We start from the raw sequence: 19951 nt of genomic DNA on the forward strand, positions 1-19951 counted from the left end.
TTTGTAGAGCATGTGAAGATCTGTCTATATTATGCACTCTAACCAGTTGAAGAGACATCTGTTACGGTCACCGTGTTCCAAAATGTTACTGCCACATTCATAAATCTATTTTTGACATCAGTACGTCACTTTGCGACCTCTTTATGTACTGAATTACCCTACAGTAACAGTAGACTTTTGAAAAACCAAGAAAAATTTTTCTTGGTTTTTTGGGTTTTGGAGCCCATTTTCCCCTTGAGGGTTTTGTAAATTTTCCTTGTTAAATATAAAAATCCTAAGGACGTTGCAACTTGCATTGAGACACCTCAAGCATATTCCTTATGGTATTTTCTATGTTCCCCTGCCTCTCGCCTTCACTTACTGCTGCAGAAATGTTAGAGACAACGATTTTATTTCATGAGGCTTTTTTGAAATAAGAGATCTGTTTTACAGCGATTGGTGAGCAGGTTGGTTCGGGAACATAGAAAATACCATAAGGTGTATGCTTGAGGTGTCTCAATGCAAATTGCAACGTCCTTAGGATTTTTATATTTAACAAGGAAAATTTACAAACCCCTCAAGGGGAAAATGGGCTCCAAAACCCAAAAAACCGAGAAAATTTTGTCTTGTTTTTTCGAAAGTCTACTGTTACTGTATGGTAATTCGGTACATAAAGGGGTCGCAAAGTGACGTACTGATGTCAAAAATAGATTTATGAATGTGGTAGTAACGTTTTGGAACACTGTGCGGTGTATTTAGATTTTCCACGCCATTTTCGACAGTAATTCAAATTCTTTCTTGTTGTATGGTTTTGTTTGCAGGGTCTACAATGCAGGCAAAGCAAACTATTTTTGATATAAAATAGTTACTTACGTATGTGCCTTGGACGATTGATTTTAGGTAATCTCCCGACGAACGAAGTGAGGGCTACAAGCGAAAGCGCCAAAGATCAATCTTCCAAGACGGGCATGTATTCAACTTCACATGTAAAGAAAAATTTCAAAATGCCTTCATTTTCGGCCGCGTTGCATGTAAATTGTTGTGTTGTGTGTTGCATGTTGGAGATATTGCTTGAATAGCGAAAACTCATTGAATATTAACACTTGCTTGCTTTGTATTTTAAGTCACAAACATTTGCCTGAGTTTCCTTTCATCAACTCCTAACTCATATGGACTTAAACCAATTTAAACAAAAAAAAACCTATTTCTAGTCGTCGCAATCAACACTATCATTCACAACGTTCCACCCGAACATTGGACCCGAATGGACATCATCAACGACCCGTTTCTAGTTATTACGAATACGAAACTGTGCAAAATGGCCACGGTTCGTCCACATTAGGCGCCCGAAAACCGAGCATCCCATCACCGCCAGCCAAATGGAATGGAACAATTAGCGGTGGCAGTGCCAGACATCGTGGACCGTTCGTAACGCAAGTAACAATACGCGAACAAAATCATTTACCATTGCATCCGGCGTCGAAGGTTTGACAGAATGGACGGATATTTATTGAATCCTCAGTGGTTTGAGGCTGGACAGATTTGCCGATCCGTGGAATGAAAGAGAGATAGAGAAATGTCCATTCGATCGCAAAAGGATTCCGTCTTTTTCTAATTTCTATAAATTTGATAGACTGCAACTTAATTTTTAGTTTAACCGATAAGAAATGAGTTATTTCGAACGAAGGTAGTGGATGTCGGATGAGGATCAAATATTGTTTTTTTTTCTAATTTTTTTCTTTCTTTTGCTATCACTCCTTTTTTTAAAATAATAATCATTAGACCTCACCAAACTGGTTGCAAATAGTTTTCCATAACTGTTCCAGTTAGCCTATTCGATTTAACAAAAAGAAAACAAAAATTGTACTTAAGCAAAATTCAGAAATATTTTGTATCTACACTAAGATCTATGATAATACGTAAAACGAGTGTGTGTTGTGTGTCTTCTTTAATGACATATAAATTACGAAATGTAAAAAAAAACATTCTTTGACAAACTGTGATGTTAGACTAAAACGATGTAATTGATTCGTTTTTGGTTACCAATATAAGCTCAACGAAATTGTAGATAAAGAAGAAGACGAAAATGTTGTTGAGGTGGTACTGGCGCTTAACAGAAAATTTATTTCCTTTTTTTTGTTGTAAACTGTAGTCTCAATTTACCCACAAAATGATAAAATAATTCCAATGCAACAATCAACTCTACACTAAAATCAAACGTACAAAAATTGGACATTACGGCCGAATCTACTTAAAACGAAAAGTTCCTTAAAATTTCACTTAGTCTGTGTCGTCACAAACTTCTAAATTATAGCGCTCATATAGTCTCATTCCACAACTGACAAAATGGAACACATCTGTTTACTCATCGAATGATGAGCAAGTTTCTTCAAAATTTCGACTTCATTTTGTAAGTTGTGGAACGAGGAAATGTTCTAAACGGTTTTCACATGACTGTGTACGTATTTTTAAATCGGACTCTGGTGTGTGATCTCGAAACTTCGGGCTCTGATAGGTGACATCGAAACTTCGAACTCTGATCGGTGATGTCGAAACTTCTGGTCATTCAACGATCAGAACGTTCCAAGTATGTCCGTTGTGTACATTGTTCCATAGTGAGAGTTGATTATTGTCAATCGATTGAAATGCTTATCAATTACGTAACGCCGAAAAGGACGGAATGTCCGACAAGGCAGTAAGTTCTTTGTGTTACATAATTTTAAAAATTCTATCGAAACTTAAACTTAGCGACTTATATGTAAACAAGATAAATTAATAAAACTTATTTACCGTCTTAGTTATGCGGGACCGAATCCCACTAGTTGAGAAGATTGTAGAACTCTGTCATCCAAATAGCATATAATAAAAGAATGAAAATTTATTTGATTTTAAGACACTAAGACGTTTTGATGAAACATTAAATGGATTGAGGCGTATAAATCATCCCACTAAGCGTATTGTACTTTTTGGATTTATAAGTGAAAGACTTTTCGCTATAAGGCATTCGCGCATCGAATTCTATTAACCACATTTACTGTAAAATGATGAGACACCCGGGGATTTTTAATCCATAACGTTCTTCAAAAATCGGGCTTCGTTATCAATTTGTCAGCCTAAATAAATTTAATCGAAATCGTTGTCGACAAAACCAGTTCTTTCAGAAATTTTTGGACGGAACATAATAATGGAGGTGGAAAGTTCTTCAGTGATCCACTAAAAATTTCTGGATGGTACTTGTGTGTAACCGCAACGGATATATTGTTCGGATCCAATTTACTTTAGGTGTTTATATAGTTAGGTGAAAATGCTACGAAGTTAAAACACTTTAAAATTGGTAATTAGTGAGTAGTTGAAGATGTGAGCAGACAATGGCTTGGACCATTGTTTGTCTATTTGAAATAAAGTTTTTAACAACAATTTAGGCTAAAGATAGAATTTGTAAATTTATTTAGTTTACTAAACGTTATGGACAAAAAATAAAGCAACAAAAACGAAACAAGAACGGAGATTTCATTCAAATCGCACACACCACTTCTGAAAAGGCGACTCTTATTGACAATTGAATTTAGGAGCATGGCAAAAAATTTGCTTAACTACTGGAATACACAAAACCTACAAACTTTCCGAACTTACTTGAGTTCTGAAACCGAAGGGGTTATCGACTACTCAAATCTGTGTGGCACCATTTGCCCATTTTCTTGAGTCTTTCACTGAATACTTACAGACTCTTTTGTATGGCCGTTTCCTGAAGATTGACTAACAACAAGCCCATCTCACGATGCCCAGTAACCCAGTATGGTCAGACCTGACCTACGTGTGATACCTTTTTCACAAGTCGGTATTAGTAGAGAAGCAGAGAAAATATGTGTGTAACTCACCCTACACGCAAAGCAGTCGGTGGAACTAGCTGAAATTGAGCAACATCTGCCGCTTCGTTCTGTCTGATATGCCCTGAGTTGATGATTCAGGGAATAGCAACAAAATTTTGTTCCAGTTACGTTTCGGACGATCGTTCCGACATTGATGATCAAATTTGATCATTTCATTTAGAGGCGCCGACCCCGTATAGTCTGTGCAACTGGTTTCATCGTTTGAAGAGTGTAAGTATGAACTACTGTTTTTCAAGCAAAAAATGTGCTCGTTTCCTTTTAAAAAATCAACGGACAATGAAACGAAGCGTCATCTATGTTTCATATTTATTTCCCACTGTTACGAAGGTAGCATTTGTATTGCCAACTACTACCAAAAATACCAATTAACGACAATTTTGGTAATGCCACGATGGCAATTTGGCAAGATAACATTCACGCAATCGATCCAAACACGCATCTATTGTTCTAACGATTCCAGTTTCTTTAACGTTTTAAGCTCTCTCTCAATATTGTTTATGCAATCGATTTTCAAGTTCCTCTGAGCATCTAAACACTCATCTGCCGTTGTCGCAGTTTGTTGGTTGGTTGGACGAAACTGTTTCGGTTTCGTCTCAATTTTCTTCAGTTCTTTGTCAATTAAGGTCAAAATCAATTTTTTCGATTTTTCCAAAAAATCAATGTCTGTCGACTGATTACTTGCTTCGAACATACAATTATTGGACGAATAGCGTTGGCGCATCTCGTCAAAATGATGTACAGTAAAAATGCCCTTAGTACAATGCCTATTTGAGAGATGCTCCCCTGTCGATTTTGTTAAAGTTTTACACGAATCATCCGACCATCCTTCGTTTTGCATCTGCGGAACATCACCACTTCCATCTCGAATGACTCGACTTTGTGGTTGCTTTCTATCCATGATCGTCGAATGATGATCTCCGAACCAATCTTTAACACCATCTGATGGATATGTGGCCGTTTCTTTTCGACTTTCCGAAATATCATATAGACGAGACCGCTGAATGTTGTTAGCATTTTCCATTGGTGATCTTGTATCAGTGATTGCCGTCAGTTTAGCTTTGTCCGTTTCTAGCTTATTTGCTTCCTTAAAACATTTTTCAACTTCGTACATTTTTGTCTCTAACTCTTGGAACTTTTCGTTTAATTCCTATGTGAAAGCATTATGTGATAAATTCAGTCTTCAGTGCAAAAATGATACTGAGCTATTAATTACCTGAAAGTGATTACAGGTACCACCAATTTTGAAGTCATTTTTCGAATTTAAATTGTAGTATGGTCTAGGTGGATGTTGAATTGATGTTTTGGCCTTCATTTCAAACATAGTAAGGTAGATCACGGTGGAATTGTGTAAAGAAATAAAAATTGTCTTACCTCAGCATCTAATTTATTTAAATGATCGTACTGATTTCGATTACCACGAATCTGATCATCTGCTGGATCGAATCCACGGGAGGCGTATAGGTCATCGGTAAAAGAACCTTTGTTGAACATAATGTTGCAATTGCTGCAGTATCAAAATATATGTGCAGCCTCGACTTCGTGGCCGAGTTAACGACACTGTAAGTTTGTTTTAAATTGAAAATGTAAACATTGAAGGAACGTTAGAAAAAACGAGCCTACTAATGAAAACTGAAGGCTCAATTTAGCAGTTTATTTAGTATATAGATCGACTACACGCATAATTATGTAATTTACATAACACTGATGCATCAATTTTTCGACCACAAATGCATTCAACATAATTCCATTATACATCAGTGGTACTCATAACGGAAAAGTTTCTTACGGTACACTCAAGATAAGCCAAGAAAAACGCCTATTAGATAATATGTGATTGTATTAAATAGAAGACGCAAAAACGGTCTATTTCAGCATAATTGATTCAAAGTTTCGATTGAATCAGATTCGGAATCTAGTATTTCACTTGTTAACCAGGTAATCCACAATATAAAGAAATGTGTTGGATTTCATGTGTTTCCCAGGTTGTGTTCATTTTCAATTGGTAATTTAAATTCTGAAATTACTTTACATTTACCTTCCTTACTAAGTAAATACAGTAATTTTCTGGAGGTAGCTCTGAAAAAATTGAATACATTACGGTAATGCCATTACCGACTGCAGCAGGTAGTAAGAGGTGAAAACATTACCTGTTCCATGTTGTACTACGGCTACTGTTTGTTTGTGAGTGTACCGTTTATATGCTAGGGTCGTCGAAAGTTCATAATATTTTTTCGTCTGAAAAGCCTACATTACATCTCAATGGGACGAATGATAGAAATTGAATTTTTTCATGTGGATTTGGTTGATCCGCTTATCCATTTTTTACATTGTATTTCTATTGCTATGAAATGAGGTATCCTTGCAACGAAGTAGTAGATTGTGAGTCCCTGTCCAAAATATTAAGATTAACCATTTGTAAGTTGTGTACCGGGCTGAAGGCACATAATCCATATCGTTAAAATAATTATTGTTCTAGGTAGATAAGAGACTCACACGTTTTTACACGTCCTTTACATACTTCATTGAAGCAAAAATCAAGTAAAAGCTTGCAAGCATCACGTTCTAACTGGTACATAAAAATGAATGAACTAGATATACATCATTCAGTCCTGGTTGCGAAGTAACGACGAAGAGAACTTATCTGATAAAGTTCATTTTACCGTAATATGGAATTTTCAATATTTTCCTCTACTCAGAAAATTTCTCATTCGAAGAATCATTTTGATGTGATAAGAAGAACGGCCGTAAGTAATGACATATTTTCTTTAGCCCCATTGTAATGTACAATTTTCTTTCGAAATAATCTAACTGTGACTATCAAGAAAACAATGTAGATACATAGTACATGCAATCTGCCTCTATGTATGTTTCTAATAGAGAAATTGTTGATGTTTTAGTCTTTTAATAGATACGCAGAGAGCAAAACATTTTTCTTTCGCGTAATCTGTGCATGAAAAATAAAACAACAAACGAGTTGTGTGTGGAAAAATAACAGCGATTAGTCTGATTAGTCTAAACTGATTGCTCGTTGTGTGTTCGGACAATCTTATTCGTTTCAAGCAAACTAAAATTTGTTAAAAAACATAAATTATTACGACCGGCATCGATATGGATAAATTGTTTTTGAGTAAACGAATGTTTATCGATAGTGAATTCGTGAGCGGCGGGATTTTAGTGGCACCGAACGGCAAGATTCGCTCGATATTAAGATCGCAACAAGAGATCAATTCTTGGATGTATGCAAATGAATCGGACGAGGTTTGTTTTATTATCTTAAGTGTTTGTATAATATTATCTTTATATTTCTTCATGGTTCATTGATAATACTTTAATTTATGATATAATGACGCATAACGGCCTTTTACATTAATAGTTTGGTGTTTTAACATTTGATGACCTAGATGCATTTTGCTCCATTTAATCTAACTTATCAGATTTGTGAGATAAACAAAAGTTAAATCTTTACGTTGATTCAATACAGGTGGGAGTTGTTACGGTAGTGTTCATAAATGACGTGTTTGGTGGGAGATGTTATGTCTATGAAAACAGACATTTCATATAACTAGATTCTTTTCTATGAAAAACGGCACACACATGGGGAGGGAGATCTTAAAACAAGGGAAAATGCGGATGTCGTTTGTGAACACTCCCTAATATAATGATTTGATAATGTTAAATGGAATGTTCGAACTGATTTCACTTCTACAAATTTCAGACATTCGATTTCGGTGATTATGTTCTGATGCCTGGCTTGATCGATAGCCATGTACACATTAACGAGCCTGGAAGAAAAGAGTGGGAAGGTTTTGAAACAGCAACAAAAGCGGCAGCTGCTGGAGGCTTTACGACAATTGTTGATATGCCGTTGTAAGTATTTTTGTTATTGTAGAACCGGTCGATTTTGCATGGACTTTTTAATTGTTTAAAACCACTTTGAACAACAAATTTATTCTTGCAAGACTGTTGACATACAGATAATCTAACTAAAATCGGCAATCGTGTGGTGTATCTAATCTTGACGTTTCAGAACCGGCTAATGACCAAAAATAATGTACAAAGATCTCTCAACGACGCTAATATATTGTCTTAAGCCAGCTGCTCACAGAGTGTTTGCCTTAATTTTAAAATCGACCAATTAAATTTTTTGAATAAAATCAGCTACTCAACTATTCGTCAATCTCAACACTAGCTCGTTATCATTTCTTCTATTTCAATAATGTCTGAAATGAGAATCGTTATCAAAATGTGTGTGACCTCTCTACATTCAATTGTCATTTAGACTAATATTCCATATATCTGTTCGGGCCAGTGATGGAATAGTTTTTAAACCAGGTTTAAAATGTGCAAAACCAGAGTGATCCCAATTTATCTGTAACGGATGATCTGTTATCGACATCGACAACAAAAATATAAGCGATGAGTCCTGGCTAATGCGGTCATAAATATATCACAAGGTATGTTAATGCAAATGACGTAAAAGATGTCGCATGAACCTGTCTAAAATGATTTAATCAAAAGAAGTAACAGGTTCGATATAATTACACTGTAGTGATGATATGCTTGACGTCAGTGAAAGGTTAATAACGTTAAACATTTGGGAATTTGCAAATTGTGTTCAGTGTCATTTATGAACACTACAAACTTAAAAATCGAAATAGTTAAGAGTCTTCAGGCGATTTTTTTAACTTTGGGAACAAGCGGTCTCCGATTTTAATGATTGATAGCTCCTTGGATTTGTCTTTCAATTCTAGGAAACACGTATCTTTCACTTTTTCTAAAAAAAATTGGTTTTCTGTGAAAAGAGCTCAAAAGTAAAGACATGTCAGAGGGTACCGAAAACATTTTTTCGGCAATAGCTCAAGAAAAAAATTATTTCTAATTGTTGTAATGTTGTACGAATGTCGGCCTTGGAAAGACCTACAGGTAGAGTATACGCACTGCTTGGTGCGAGTACACCCACAAGAGTTATGACTAAAAAAATAGTGAATGTTCGGAGAGTCCGGATTCTCTGCAGCTTCGTTGTTCCACGGAACTGAGTATGGGGTGTTGTAGCTGGCCTCACCGCAGATTTTTTCCTTCTTTCTGAGGGCTCCACAGCTGGAACAGCAGCTGGAACGGTACTACGGCCGTCATTTTTTATCGTCAACTTTTTTTTTTCAAACAAGAGGATGTATCAATTTAGGATAAAACGAGTCTAAAATTGGAGAAACATAAATGGATATGGACTTTCATTAGTTTGGTAATACCTAAGTGAGTCTGATTCTTGATACTGAAAACCATTTATACGATAAATTCTTGACAAACAAAATTTTCATATAATTTTTCATTTTGATTGCTATTGATCATTTTGGCAATGAATGTTGTCAAATTTTTTTGTCCGTGATGTAATTGGTTATATCGATTTTATATGGAAGTATGTCGATTGTTGTTGATCTTGAAAATAAAATACACCGAGTGTTAGGACGTAAAACCAACAACTTCAGTTTTATTGAAAAAGGCTACACATTATAATGTTGGAAAATAAAGGGCATTATTTGCGCATGCCCCATTCATCGGAGGGAGAAAATATTTCATTCACTAACTCCACTCTATTCTATATCATGTAATCGGTGCACACAAAATTTTATTTGTAGTTCATTGATAAACTTTGTACAAAACACTTCCATGCTTTTATGCAATTAGTATATAAGTTAAAACTATCCAGCTACAAGTGTCAGTTTAGTAGGACTAAATTTACTAATTTTAATGTAAGTTTATTGATGAATCATGTGTGAAATTGAAACAGCCATAATCAACCTGTTCACCATTCCTATTTTAGCTGTAACAATTTACAATATGGAAAGAACACAGTCGACTGAATTTGCTGAAAATATCGATTTTACAATAAATGGCGAGACTGACACTGCAACTGTAATTAATTCCAGCATTGAAACCAACTGCAATAATAACACAAAAGTGAAATCAAATCAACCAGTGAATGTTGTACCAGAACTGGAACAAACATCACAACCGGACGACGAAACTTACGATGAGCACCAATCACTAAACGAATCGTTAGAAAATATCAAAAAGCAGACCCTGCAGTTCGAGAGTATTTTAACGCAGAAGGAGAATGTGATAAATCTTCAGCGGCGTGAATTGGAAGTGGTGGAAAAGGAAAAATCAGCATTGAAGCGCGAATTGGATGCTTCGAGGAAGGACAAGGAAAGTGCAGTCGTTCGGTATGCTATGGTCGAGAAGAATATAATCGATTTGAGAAATTCCAACGATGTGACGAATCGCCGGCTTAGGGAATTGCAGAAAGAGGTGGAGTCGCTTACAGCCCGTTTAAAGTTTGTCAACAATGAAAAGGAACGGGCTGGAAAAGATTTGAAGAAATCGTACAATGAATGCGAAGGACTAAAGAATGAGTTGATCAATGTGGAGAGTAAATTTAAGTTGAATCAAACGAAAATGAAACAAGACTCCGCAGCGAAAGCCGCTTTAGAGATTCGAGTTAACGAATTGACGCAACAATTAGCTCAACTTACTGAAAATCGTCAACAGTGCTTGGACATTGTTAGAAGTGAAGAAAAAGAAACCGAGGCGCAGGTAATACTTTTGAAACATTCGTGTGAAGAAAAGGAGAAGGAAAAGAATTCCTTGATGACGAAAGTCGTTCAGCTGACAGCAAATCTCGATGATGTTCGACAGAAGCTAGAGCGGGTCTCGACAGACCATGAAAAGCTCTTAACCGATAACGCAGTAAACGTGGAAAAGTTGCAACAATATGAACAGGTAAACGCCGAACAAAGCAGAGAGATTGAGCTTCTTACGGTGAAACTAGCAGAGGCCGAAATTTGGCTGGAAGATCAACAGAAAATCATCGAAAATAATCAGAACGTATTGACGGAGATGGCTGAGATAAAAGAAAATTTCCAGGAACAAATGATTGAAATTGACAAAGTTCGACTAAAGGAGGAAAGCTTGCTAACGTTCATCAAAGACCTAACCGAGAAGAGTGTTGAATTGGAGAATAAATTGCTGCTGTCCAATTCTAAAGCATCAGCCCTTGTCTTAGAGAATGAGAAAATAAAGAAAGTCTATGACGATCACAGGCAAATTTTGATAGAATTGGAAGAGGAAATTGTAATTTGCCGCCAAAAACATAAAGAGGAACTGGACGAAATGAACGAATTGATTCATTCCCAAAAGCGTGACAACGAGTCACTGCGCGAAAAATTGGACTATGCGTTGGGCGATTTGGACGCTACGAAACGGAAACATTCCCAAATCGTCAAAGAGCTCAACCGAGAGGTGACTTCGCTGCACGAAAAATTGGATCCGAAATATCGGGAAGTTCTCAATCAGTCTGCTCGAGACGAAGTAAAGGAACCGTCAAAAAAGGCTTTAATTGATAGAATCGTTAAACTTCAACGTATCTTAGCTAGACAAACGGAAAAAATTGAATTTTTGGAAAATCATTGCGCAGCATTGATTAATGAATTGAAGAGCAAATCGTAATGTTACAGTGGCGGGTAAATAATGTTTCGTTTTTTTTTTGTTAAAATCGATCGATGAAAGGAGTGTTACGTTTGGATAAAACCGGAAATGTAATTTCGTTTATTAAACTTGATTCGAAGTAAAAATTTGTATGTTTTTCAACGTGATACTACTCTTTGTAATGCAGCCAAAAAGGCTTTATTAGCGAATGAGAGTTTTCCACCACGAGCCGGATCCGAGATAAGCAGATTTTCTTTTCCAATTCTTGATGAGGTTCCTTTATTTTAACATCAACGGATTTTCTACGATTCCGTATTTCCGGTGAGATAATACACTTAGAGCTACCCTCGTTAGGCGGCAATAGGATGGCTTATTGTGCGAAAATAGTAGTATAAGGTCAAATGTTTTGCGTATCAGCTATAATGTAACAGTATAACATACGCTAAAACCGTAGTATAATGAGGGACTGATTCATGTGGAATGGACACTGGACAACTTATTGTTACCGAGTCTACTACTTGATTTGATAAATTTCAAATGTTTTTACATGTACATGTATTCACTAGAACCTCAGCTAGAATCAATTAGTTAATCGTTTATATTTGTCGCCTTTGTCGACAACACTTGGTGCAAAGGTCAGAAGATTCACTTCATCTCTTCTAACTTCGTTCATTTTATGAAATATTTCGCGACGCTTACATTACACTAGACGTAAAATTGCAGAAATTCCATACCACCGACAACAACGGTCGAAAATTTAAAAATTAAAAGAGATGTGGCTCGAGGCAAAGTTTTCGTCGATGTTGCATTCTGGGGCGGTGTGATACCAGGAAATGAAAATGAACTGTGCGCTATGGTTGATCAGGGAGTCGTCGGATTCAAATGCTTTTTATGTCCTAGTGGTGTTCCCGAATTTCCGAATGTGAATGCGGATCAAGTGGAAATCGCCTTGCAAAAACTACAAAACACTGATGCTGTTTTAGCGGTTGGTTGACCTTCAGATAGTCATATATCTGTAAAATATTCATTTCTTTCTTCTTTGTTATTTTTATGAACGTGATGAGCCAGTTTCATGCAGAGATTTGCCCAACCACAGAAATCCAAGTCGATGAGAGTAAGCAATGGAACAAAATGTTTTTATTCATATAATAATTTCATTTGTCGTAGCTCAATCAAAAAAATACGAAACTTATCTGAAGACTCGCCCACCCTCAATGGAAGTTGATGCTATCAAGTTGGTGACTGACCTATCCGTCAAATACGAGTAAGTTCCTAAGAAATAAATTGTCACTCTTCATACTAGAAATTCCAAATTCATTGTTTTAGCGTTCGAACTCATATCGTTCACCTGTCAACCGCAGACGCTCTTCCATTAATTCGTAAATGTCGCGAGAAACGTTGCCGTTTGACTGTGGAAACATGTCATCATTATTTGAACATTTCTGCCGAAGAAGTGCCAGACGCATCAACAGAATACAAATGCGCGCCCCCGATACGCGATCACAATAACCAAAAGAAACTATGGCAGGCCCTCATTGACGGAGACATTAATTTAGTTGTTTCAGATCATTCGCCTAGTACTCCAGGAGTTAAGATGTTGACTTACGGTAAAAATCGTGGTGACTTTTTGAAGGCCTGGGGAGGAATATCCTCAGTACAGTTCGGTAAATATTAGATTTCTACTCAAATTGAACTTTTTATGAACGGCAAGTGACACAGAATCTAGTACTTCACTTATACGTTTTGCTATTCTAGCTACAAACGTCATTGTCGATATAACAGATCATTAGCCGTTTGTAAAAGGTTAACAAAAAAAATTCATTCAACAAAACATTTCAATCCTCTTAAGGTCTGTCTTTGTTTTGGACGCAATGCAAAAACTACGGTATGGGTTTATCAGATGTCGTTCGATTGATGTGTACTGCGCCCGCTGAACTTTGTGGTATAAATGACTTCAAAGGCAAAATCGCTGAAGGATACGACGCCGGTAGGTTTCGAATTTTATTCTACTACCATTCCTACTTACAAATCTTCATATTTTGTTTTCATTATTTGCAGATTTTTGTGTCTGGGATCCCGATGATGGATTCACAGTTACCCAGGACATTGTGCAGTTTCAGAACAAAGCCAATCCATACATGGGAAGAAAATTGAACGGTTTAGTGCATGCGACTATAGTTAGAGGATCGCATGTTTTCCAGGATGGGGAAAATTTCCGACAACCGATGGGTAACTTAATAGAAAGACCTGTGACAGGTCGTAAAAGAGTGTGAAATTTAAATCGGACTTATAGTTTTCGTTGTCGTCAATTGATAATTTCAATAAAGTCTCTAATTACACTACGGAAAATTGTGTCAATAATTCCTCAGGTGTAACCATAATTCATAACTGTGATAACATTATCTATTGCCTTAAATCATTGAATCTGCCCAACGCACTCCAAGCATGAGTGGTACCAATACCCTCTCTAGCAAATAAACTTCGTTTTGACGCTGTCAAATCACCACCACATTCCTTTGTTTGTAGACTGTTGACTAATTTCTAACTTTACATGTAAAATGCAAAGGCTGCGTTGCGTTTTTCCATCTAATAAATGTAGTTAGGAGAGTATTGGTGGTACTCTATTGGGTACTGAAATTTGACAGTGTGTCACACAACTGTAAAATAGTCAAAAAATACAAAATAGTTTGGCAGCTGTCGGCTATGATCACTTTCGCTTCAAGTGCGCTGATCTGCTACCTTTTATATGTAGGAAGTTGAGGATATGCGTGGCAGAACGAATAAAATAACTTGATCTGAATCCAAATATTGGCTTTATTGAGAACAGAGATGTTGTTTTGTTGTAAACAGATCGAAACAGAATGAACAACTTCATTTTGTCAACCAAGTAACTAGATTGATTGCAGTATTACTGTGACTTCCAACACTCCTCCTTAATCTTGCAATCAATATAAACCTTATAATTCTTGACTCCTCCTGAATGTTAGAAAATTATACGAAACTCGATTTTCCAACTTCGATTGTTGATTTCCCAACCAATCCAGTTGTTAACATCACTCCCATCGCGCCTACCGACTTTCGGCTAGGCCTTTGATACCATTGTCTGCCGACGTTCGGATTGACATCCATTCATTCTTTAGAGTGAATCCTTATGTGGCTACCTCCGCAGGCAAGTTGTACCATGATCCGAAGTTTACTGCCACCACTATATGATGCACAAAATCAGTGCATCTACGTTACTGGTACTGACATTACCGCGAAACAAATGTAACTGGTACTGCCGTTACCGCGAAATTCTTTTCTTGAGCCATCAATAGTTCATACCACGAAATCCAGCAAATAGATGTCGTCGCAAGCTTGACGTTGCACTTCTTTGCTTCGTTTCCCCGTTCGTCGTTGTATATAACCAAGGACACTCAACGTATGTTTAACTGGCCACAATTTCCAAATATAACAATTTCTTTGTTTCTTCGTTTGTCGTTTAATTTACTGCTTGACTTCTCAAATTGTCACACATGAAAAATTGCACACTTTTCGGCTTCCCACAACTTCAGAATTGGAACATTGAAGTTGCTTCGTTTCTCCATACGCGAATTGATTCTGTACAATATCCCAATTTCAAAATAAGACTAAATTCTTCTTTTCGTTATTTATTCTTCTGACTACTGGGTCCATAACCTGTAGGAAGTTGAGGATATACGTGGCAGAACGAATAAAATAACTTGATCTGAATCCGAATATTGGCTTTATTGAGAACAGAATAATTTAGATATTTTGTTGTAAACAGATCGAAACAGAATGAACAACTTCATTTTGTCAACCAAGTAACTAGATTGATTGCAGTATTACTGTGACTTCCAACAGTTTAAAGTACTGCTTAGTGTTTCACACAAAAGGGTTTTTTGCAAGTGTTGCACTTTTGTGTGGGACACGATATGTGAAGAAGTTTATAATTAAATGATTATTTTAATTTGTTGCAAGTTTTACAGTTAATTAGGTTTTACTGCAACAGAAACTCTAATCAACATGACCTCACTATCTTTAGATCAGCGTAGATACCACTATCGAACTTATTTAAATGCGACTAGACTCTGGCTTAACAAAATAGTCGTTCTCCTGGTGTCACATCGTGTTGAACATAAATTGTAATAGTTTAGAGTGAAAATAATTGTTCCAAATTGTAAGTTTCTTATTGTAACTAAGTGTCTGTATGTGGCTGGGAAACACATAGTAATTTACTTCCAAAAATGCATGCTTAATAACCGATCGATAGAGTATGAATTTTTGGAAGTAAAATACCATGTGTTTCACAGCCACATTCACTTAGTAAAGTTAAAATCATGCGTTAAATAACTTGGGCTGAAGGTAGGACTCTCGCTTCAGACAATAACATTCGTATAAGAGGTGTAAATAAATCAATACATTTCAAATGTCGAGTGTTTTCTTTCACAAAATGTAGGGCCTAGTTCGATTTCATTAGCCTACGAACCGAACTATGTCAATGCTTGAAGCTACAGTGCTATGGCTGAAACCAAATTCCTAATTGAATTTCTTTGTTGCCCCCACAGACACCGTTCGTCATGACATGCAATAGTGCAGTAAAAGTGTTGCTGTTGGTGCTGTTGTTTGCTGTTCAAATCTTTCAAATTACAACAGAGTTTAATGCAGAAACTTCTGCAGGAATAACTGTTCGAGCTGGTGACCCCTAACTACTGCAATTGAGCTCAAACCCCACTCCAGACGTTCTAGCTGAAATGGCTTTTACAGATAACCCACTTCAGTGGCTGGGTCAAAACTCAATTAGTAGTTTCCCTGTAAATTGGTACTCATCACGTAATCCGCGTACGAGACTGAGTTTAATCAATGGCGGAATATATTCGTTCCGGTTCACCAAGGTGGCCGATAAGAAATACGTTTACTATGCCTCATCGGAGTCAGATGTTGGTGTCAGAGGCTACTGGTTGAGTACTGCCGAAAAAATTTCCGTTTTACTCAATGACGGACCTGCATTCATTTTTACCGGTGAACTTCAGGGATGCTCAATTCATACAAGAATTCTTTTCAATAGTCGATTGGAAGTATTTCATCGCAACCGACAGTATCTCTATCAAATTTACGTCGATGGTTACGGAAATGCCATAGATGAAAGGGGTGATGCAGTAAGAGAATTGGAAGGTGTCACGAAATTCTTGGATAAAGACGGGAAAGAAATTCATGTAGTGCCAGATGGTAAAATTTCTCTAAATAACGGCATTTTAGACAAAAATGGTCATCGCGTAACAAAAATTAATGGGATTGAAGTGGAAAATTTGTTAAACGATAATTTAAACAGAGGAACGGACGAGATGTGTCAATTCCTCAACTATGACTTATCAGGCGGCAAAAGTATGTGTCTTGGGCCGAATACAATGCCAATCTTCCCGACAACTTTCTCGCAGTCGTTGCTGATAGCCGTAACGGACCGAAATTTACAACGCCGTTTCTGTTTCGTAAGAACCACAAGTGGGCGTTTGTATCGCAACAAATTCAGTATAGTGGTTTAGGTGGTACAGGTTCTGGTTTCGGTAGCGACAAGATGTACGATTTCCATTTCACTGGATACGGTTATTTTACAGATTTACATTAAACATTGTCCACATTTCACATGTTTTTTGCTTCGATTTGATTTCTTCTTGATGTAATGAGTTATATTAGCTCTGTCAGCAGTTGATTTTAGAAATACAAAAAATCTACACAAAATTTCTCTAGGTATTAGCAACGCACTTCAAGCATGGGCGGTACTCTAGACAGTGTATCCCACATCCTATAAATTGACAAACAATTCTTAATGAAAATTGAATGCACTTTTGACATTTTCATATATTAATTAATCAGCTCGGAGCTCTGAACTCCGGCAGCTCGGCGAAAAGTTTCCAATTTTCGAAATTTTCTTTTTTGTGATTTGTATCGACATGCAACTCTGTCAGTATGAGTGAGTACCAATTGTACTACCCGTGAATCTCCAGGGAGACGATTTTCCAAAATTTGTATTTTTAAGCTTGAACGAATCTACCAGTTTTTCACCTTACACCCATTTCACCAACCTTTCGTACAACCTCAATAAAGTTATCCAGAACTCGTTCCGAGTGCACCAAATTTTTGCAGGGCCTGTACAAGCACGACAGAGTAAAATAAACCAGGCAGGAGCGGTTCATTTTCGAAACGTCAAGTAAGAGACCTAATACTGTACGAAAATGAACCCAAATGAACACTGACATAAATTTAAAAAAATTATTAGCAAAAAATATAGGGCTACTAGATTATTCAGGTCCCTAGTCAAACCAGCGCTCCTGCCTGGCTAACTTTACTCTGTCGTGGTACAAGCCTTCGAGCTGCTTAAATATCCGAAAATATAAAAAATGCATTCGATCTTTAATAAAATTCCATTCGACCGCACTGTTAGATCAGACGATTCTCCTAAACTTTATTTTCATATTCGATGGACACAACTATATTTGCGCTAAAATTTAATTCTACATACTGCTGATGCTGAAATCGACGACTTAAAAATAAGGAAACAAAAAGTTTGTGTGATGGTCATTGTGATGACACATTCATGACGGTGAGCTGTATAAAATACGCTAGTGGCATGTATCTATAGATGAGAAATATGCTAACAGACTACGTTTTATATCAGGTTTCGTATATTAAAAAGAATAAAAATCTCTGACTCTTGAATATTATTTAAAAAAAAAAACTGCTTAGACCGAATGTGATGATGAACGGCTATGATGAGTAAGGTTTTTTTAGTCGTTGTAAGTTTTCAAGAAGTGCAGAAATGGTGAGGATGTGTCTGCTATCCTATTGCTTCCGTTTCACAGACCAGAGAAGAAATTTTGAAAATTAAAGGCAGCAGTTGTAACGGGTAACAAGTTGTTTTTCTACACAGCTCTGCTTTTAGCGAGGCTTATGTCTTGCATTTTCTCGTAAAGATAGAAGTCATGATTTCTTGGAGTGAATAAAAACACACTACACATGTATCGTACACGCATACATATTTGAAAATTTTAAGGCTTTTTGACTTTGGAAAAATGAGTGTTCGAGTTCGTGCTAGAAGCAGTGCTATGATATCGGTAACAGATGATACAGTTCGCTTTCCAATTTGACCTGTAAAACTAATTTATAATTATGTTAATATCCTCAAAACAGTGATTGCGAATCAACGTTAATTTCCTTCTTTAATAAAATTTTCTATTATAGGTTAAGAGCCACATCATCCATTGATTTCACTTCACTAGGAACCTTAATTATCTAGTAGCCTTTTTTATGTCAGTGTTCATTTGAGTTCATTTTCATACAGTGTATTAGGTACATTATTTGACGTTTCAAAAATGAACCGCTCCTGCCTGGTTTATTTTACTCTGCCGTGCATAAAATTTATGAGAGAAATGTCAAAAGTCACAAAATTCAAAATTTAAAGTGTCAAACCCAAACCAAACGCAGCACAGCGATATTCTCATATCAGAGTGCGTTGAAATTTATTTTTCAATTCATGTATTCATCCATTTATTCACCCAAAATTTAAATTCTGAAGCGCACTTACGGCGTGAATTGCCATACCTAATAAGCCATTCTGGCTTACCCATACCCATTATATGCTTTGCCTCAATGCAGAGTAAAGTTAACCAGGCAGGAGCGCTGATATGACAAGGGACCTGAACAATTTAGTACTCTATATTTTTTGCGAATGATGATTTCAGATGATTAGCTTTTTTCTAAAAATTCTAAAAATGGTATAAATAGCTAAAACTTGTTGAAATCTTTGTTGAAGAAAAATGCGAATCTAGATCATCAAATGTTGAAAGTAAAACTTTATCGTCATCTCCAATAAGATTATCATGTCACATGATTGATGTAATTGGTAATCAAATTTACCGCTGTTTTCCACCCCATTCCCACCGTACATTTCAGTGTTAATAATATTCAAGGTGAAAAGTATTAAAGTGTTGCAAAATAAAGTCAACACATTCAACCTTAACTTGTGTGGAACGTAATTGAAAATTCGAAAACTAAGTTACAATTTTGTGCATACCTATCTATATAAGTATATATTTACAGCGCATTACGTCATGTCATGTAGGTCCTACTCTCTGACGTCGAGCAACGAATCAAGAATTTTATAAAAAAAATAAATAATGATATTGCTCGTCATGTTCGTCATCTATATTAATACTTTTCCTTGATTGTGTGCGTAAAAATTGACTTGGATGTGGTGAAGGAAACGTGTAAATGTATTTTCCATTTTATTTTCGGGTTCTAATTATCCCGGTATTTGCAATATATATTCACAAATCGAAATTTCTCGGAAAGGAAATACAATTTAACCAGAAAACCATTCGAGCTGGCTCGGTTCCATTTTGATTTTCCTTATCAACATCCAAGAAATTGATAGGTGCATGTATTATAGTACAATGTTATTAGAGCATTCATATATGACGTAATGGTATTGGTTCATACTCGGATGGAGTCTACACACGAAAGGTTATCAGAAAAGATGTGTTTACGTAGATTACGTCATTTTGAAAATTTTTCGATTCGTCTTTTTACCATTTGGTCTATGT

The 19951-nt window shown here is 36.4% G+C and overlaps 4 protein-coding genes and 1 long non-coding RNA gene across 9 annotated transcripts in view; 4 read left to right on the forward strand and 1 right to left on the reverse strand.

The window, feature by feature from the left end:
• The window catches only part of LOC119068853 (partitioning defective 3 homolog), a 62418-nt gene extending 60456 nt beyond the window's left edge, over positions 1-1962 (forward strand). For all 5 annotated transcript variants that reach the window (XM_037172677.1, XM_037172674.1, XM_037172679.1 and 2 more), the window contains one exon: positions 1191-1962. In XM_037172677.1, the coding sequence (XP_037028572.1) occupies positions 1191-1470 (280 nt within the window). In that variant the 3' untranslated portion in view covers positions 1471-1962. The remainder of the gene's footprint in view (positions 1-1190) is intronic.
• Positions 1963-4158: 2196 nt separating this feature from the next.
• Positions 4159-5468, reverse strand: LOC119068880. Its single transcript, XM_037172721.1, has 3 exons — positions 5241-5468; positions 5083-5175; positions 4159-5016 (listed from the first exon to the last, which is right to left on the reverse strand). Exons 1-3 carry the CDS (start codon positions 5358-5360, stop codon positions 4309-4311), a joined length of 921 nt encoding a protein of 306 aa, XP_037028616.1. The 5' UTR covers positions 5361-5468; the 3' UTR covers positions 4159-4308.
• A 1293-nt stretch (positions 5469-6761) lies between these two features.
• Positions 6762-13688, forward strand: LOC119068870 (allantoinase). The gene is made up of 8 exons (XM_037172709.1): positions 6762-7127; positions 7585-7736; positions 12075-12336; positions 12420-12465; positions 12519-12615; positions 12678-13015; positions 13201-13338; positions 13410-13688. Exons 1-8 carry the CDS (start codon positions 6978-6980, stop codon positions 13622-13624), a joined length of 1398 nt encoding a protein of 465 aa, XP_037028604.1. The 5' UTR covers positions 6762-6977; the 3' UTR covers positions 13625-13688.
• LOC119068861 (coiled-coil domain-containing protein 186) lies at positions 9091-12068 on the forward strand. Its single transcript, XM_037172697.1, has 2 exons — positions 9091-9616; positions 9688-12068. Exon 2 carries the CDS (start codon positions 9705-9707, stop codon positions 11370-11372), a length of 1668 nt encoding a protein of 555 aa, XP_037028592.1. The 5' UTR covers positions 9091-9616; positions 9688-9704; the 3' UTR covers positions 11373-12068.
• A 1690-nt stretch (positions 13689-15378) lies between the features above and the next one.
• Positions 15379-17070, forward strand: LOC119068895. The gene is made up of 2 exons (XR_005086237.1): positions 15379-15531; positions 15920-17070. It is a non-coding gene; the product is annotated as an uncharacterized LOC119068895 (long non-coding RNA).
• Positions 17071-19951: the final 2881 nt, after the last annotated feature.

This window comes from Bradysia coprophila (assembly GCF_014529535.1).
Source record: "Bradysia coprophila strain Holo2 chromosome X unlocalized genomic scaffold, BU_Bcop_v1 contig_20, whole genome shotgun sequence".
Taxonomy (NCBI): domain Eukaryota; kingdom Metazoa; phylum Arthropoda; class Insecta; order Diptera; family Sciaridae; genus Bradysia; species Bradysia coprophila.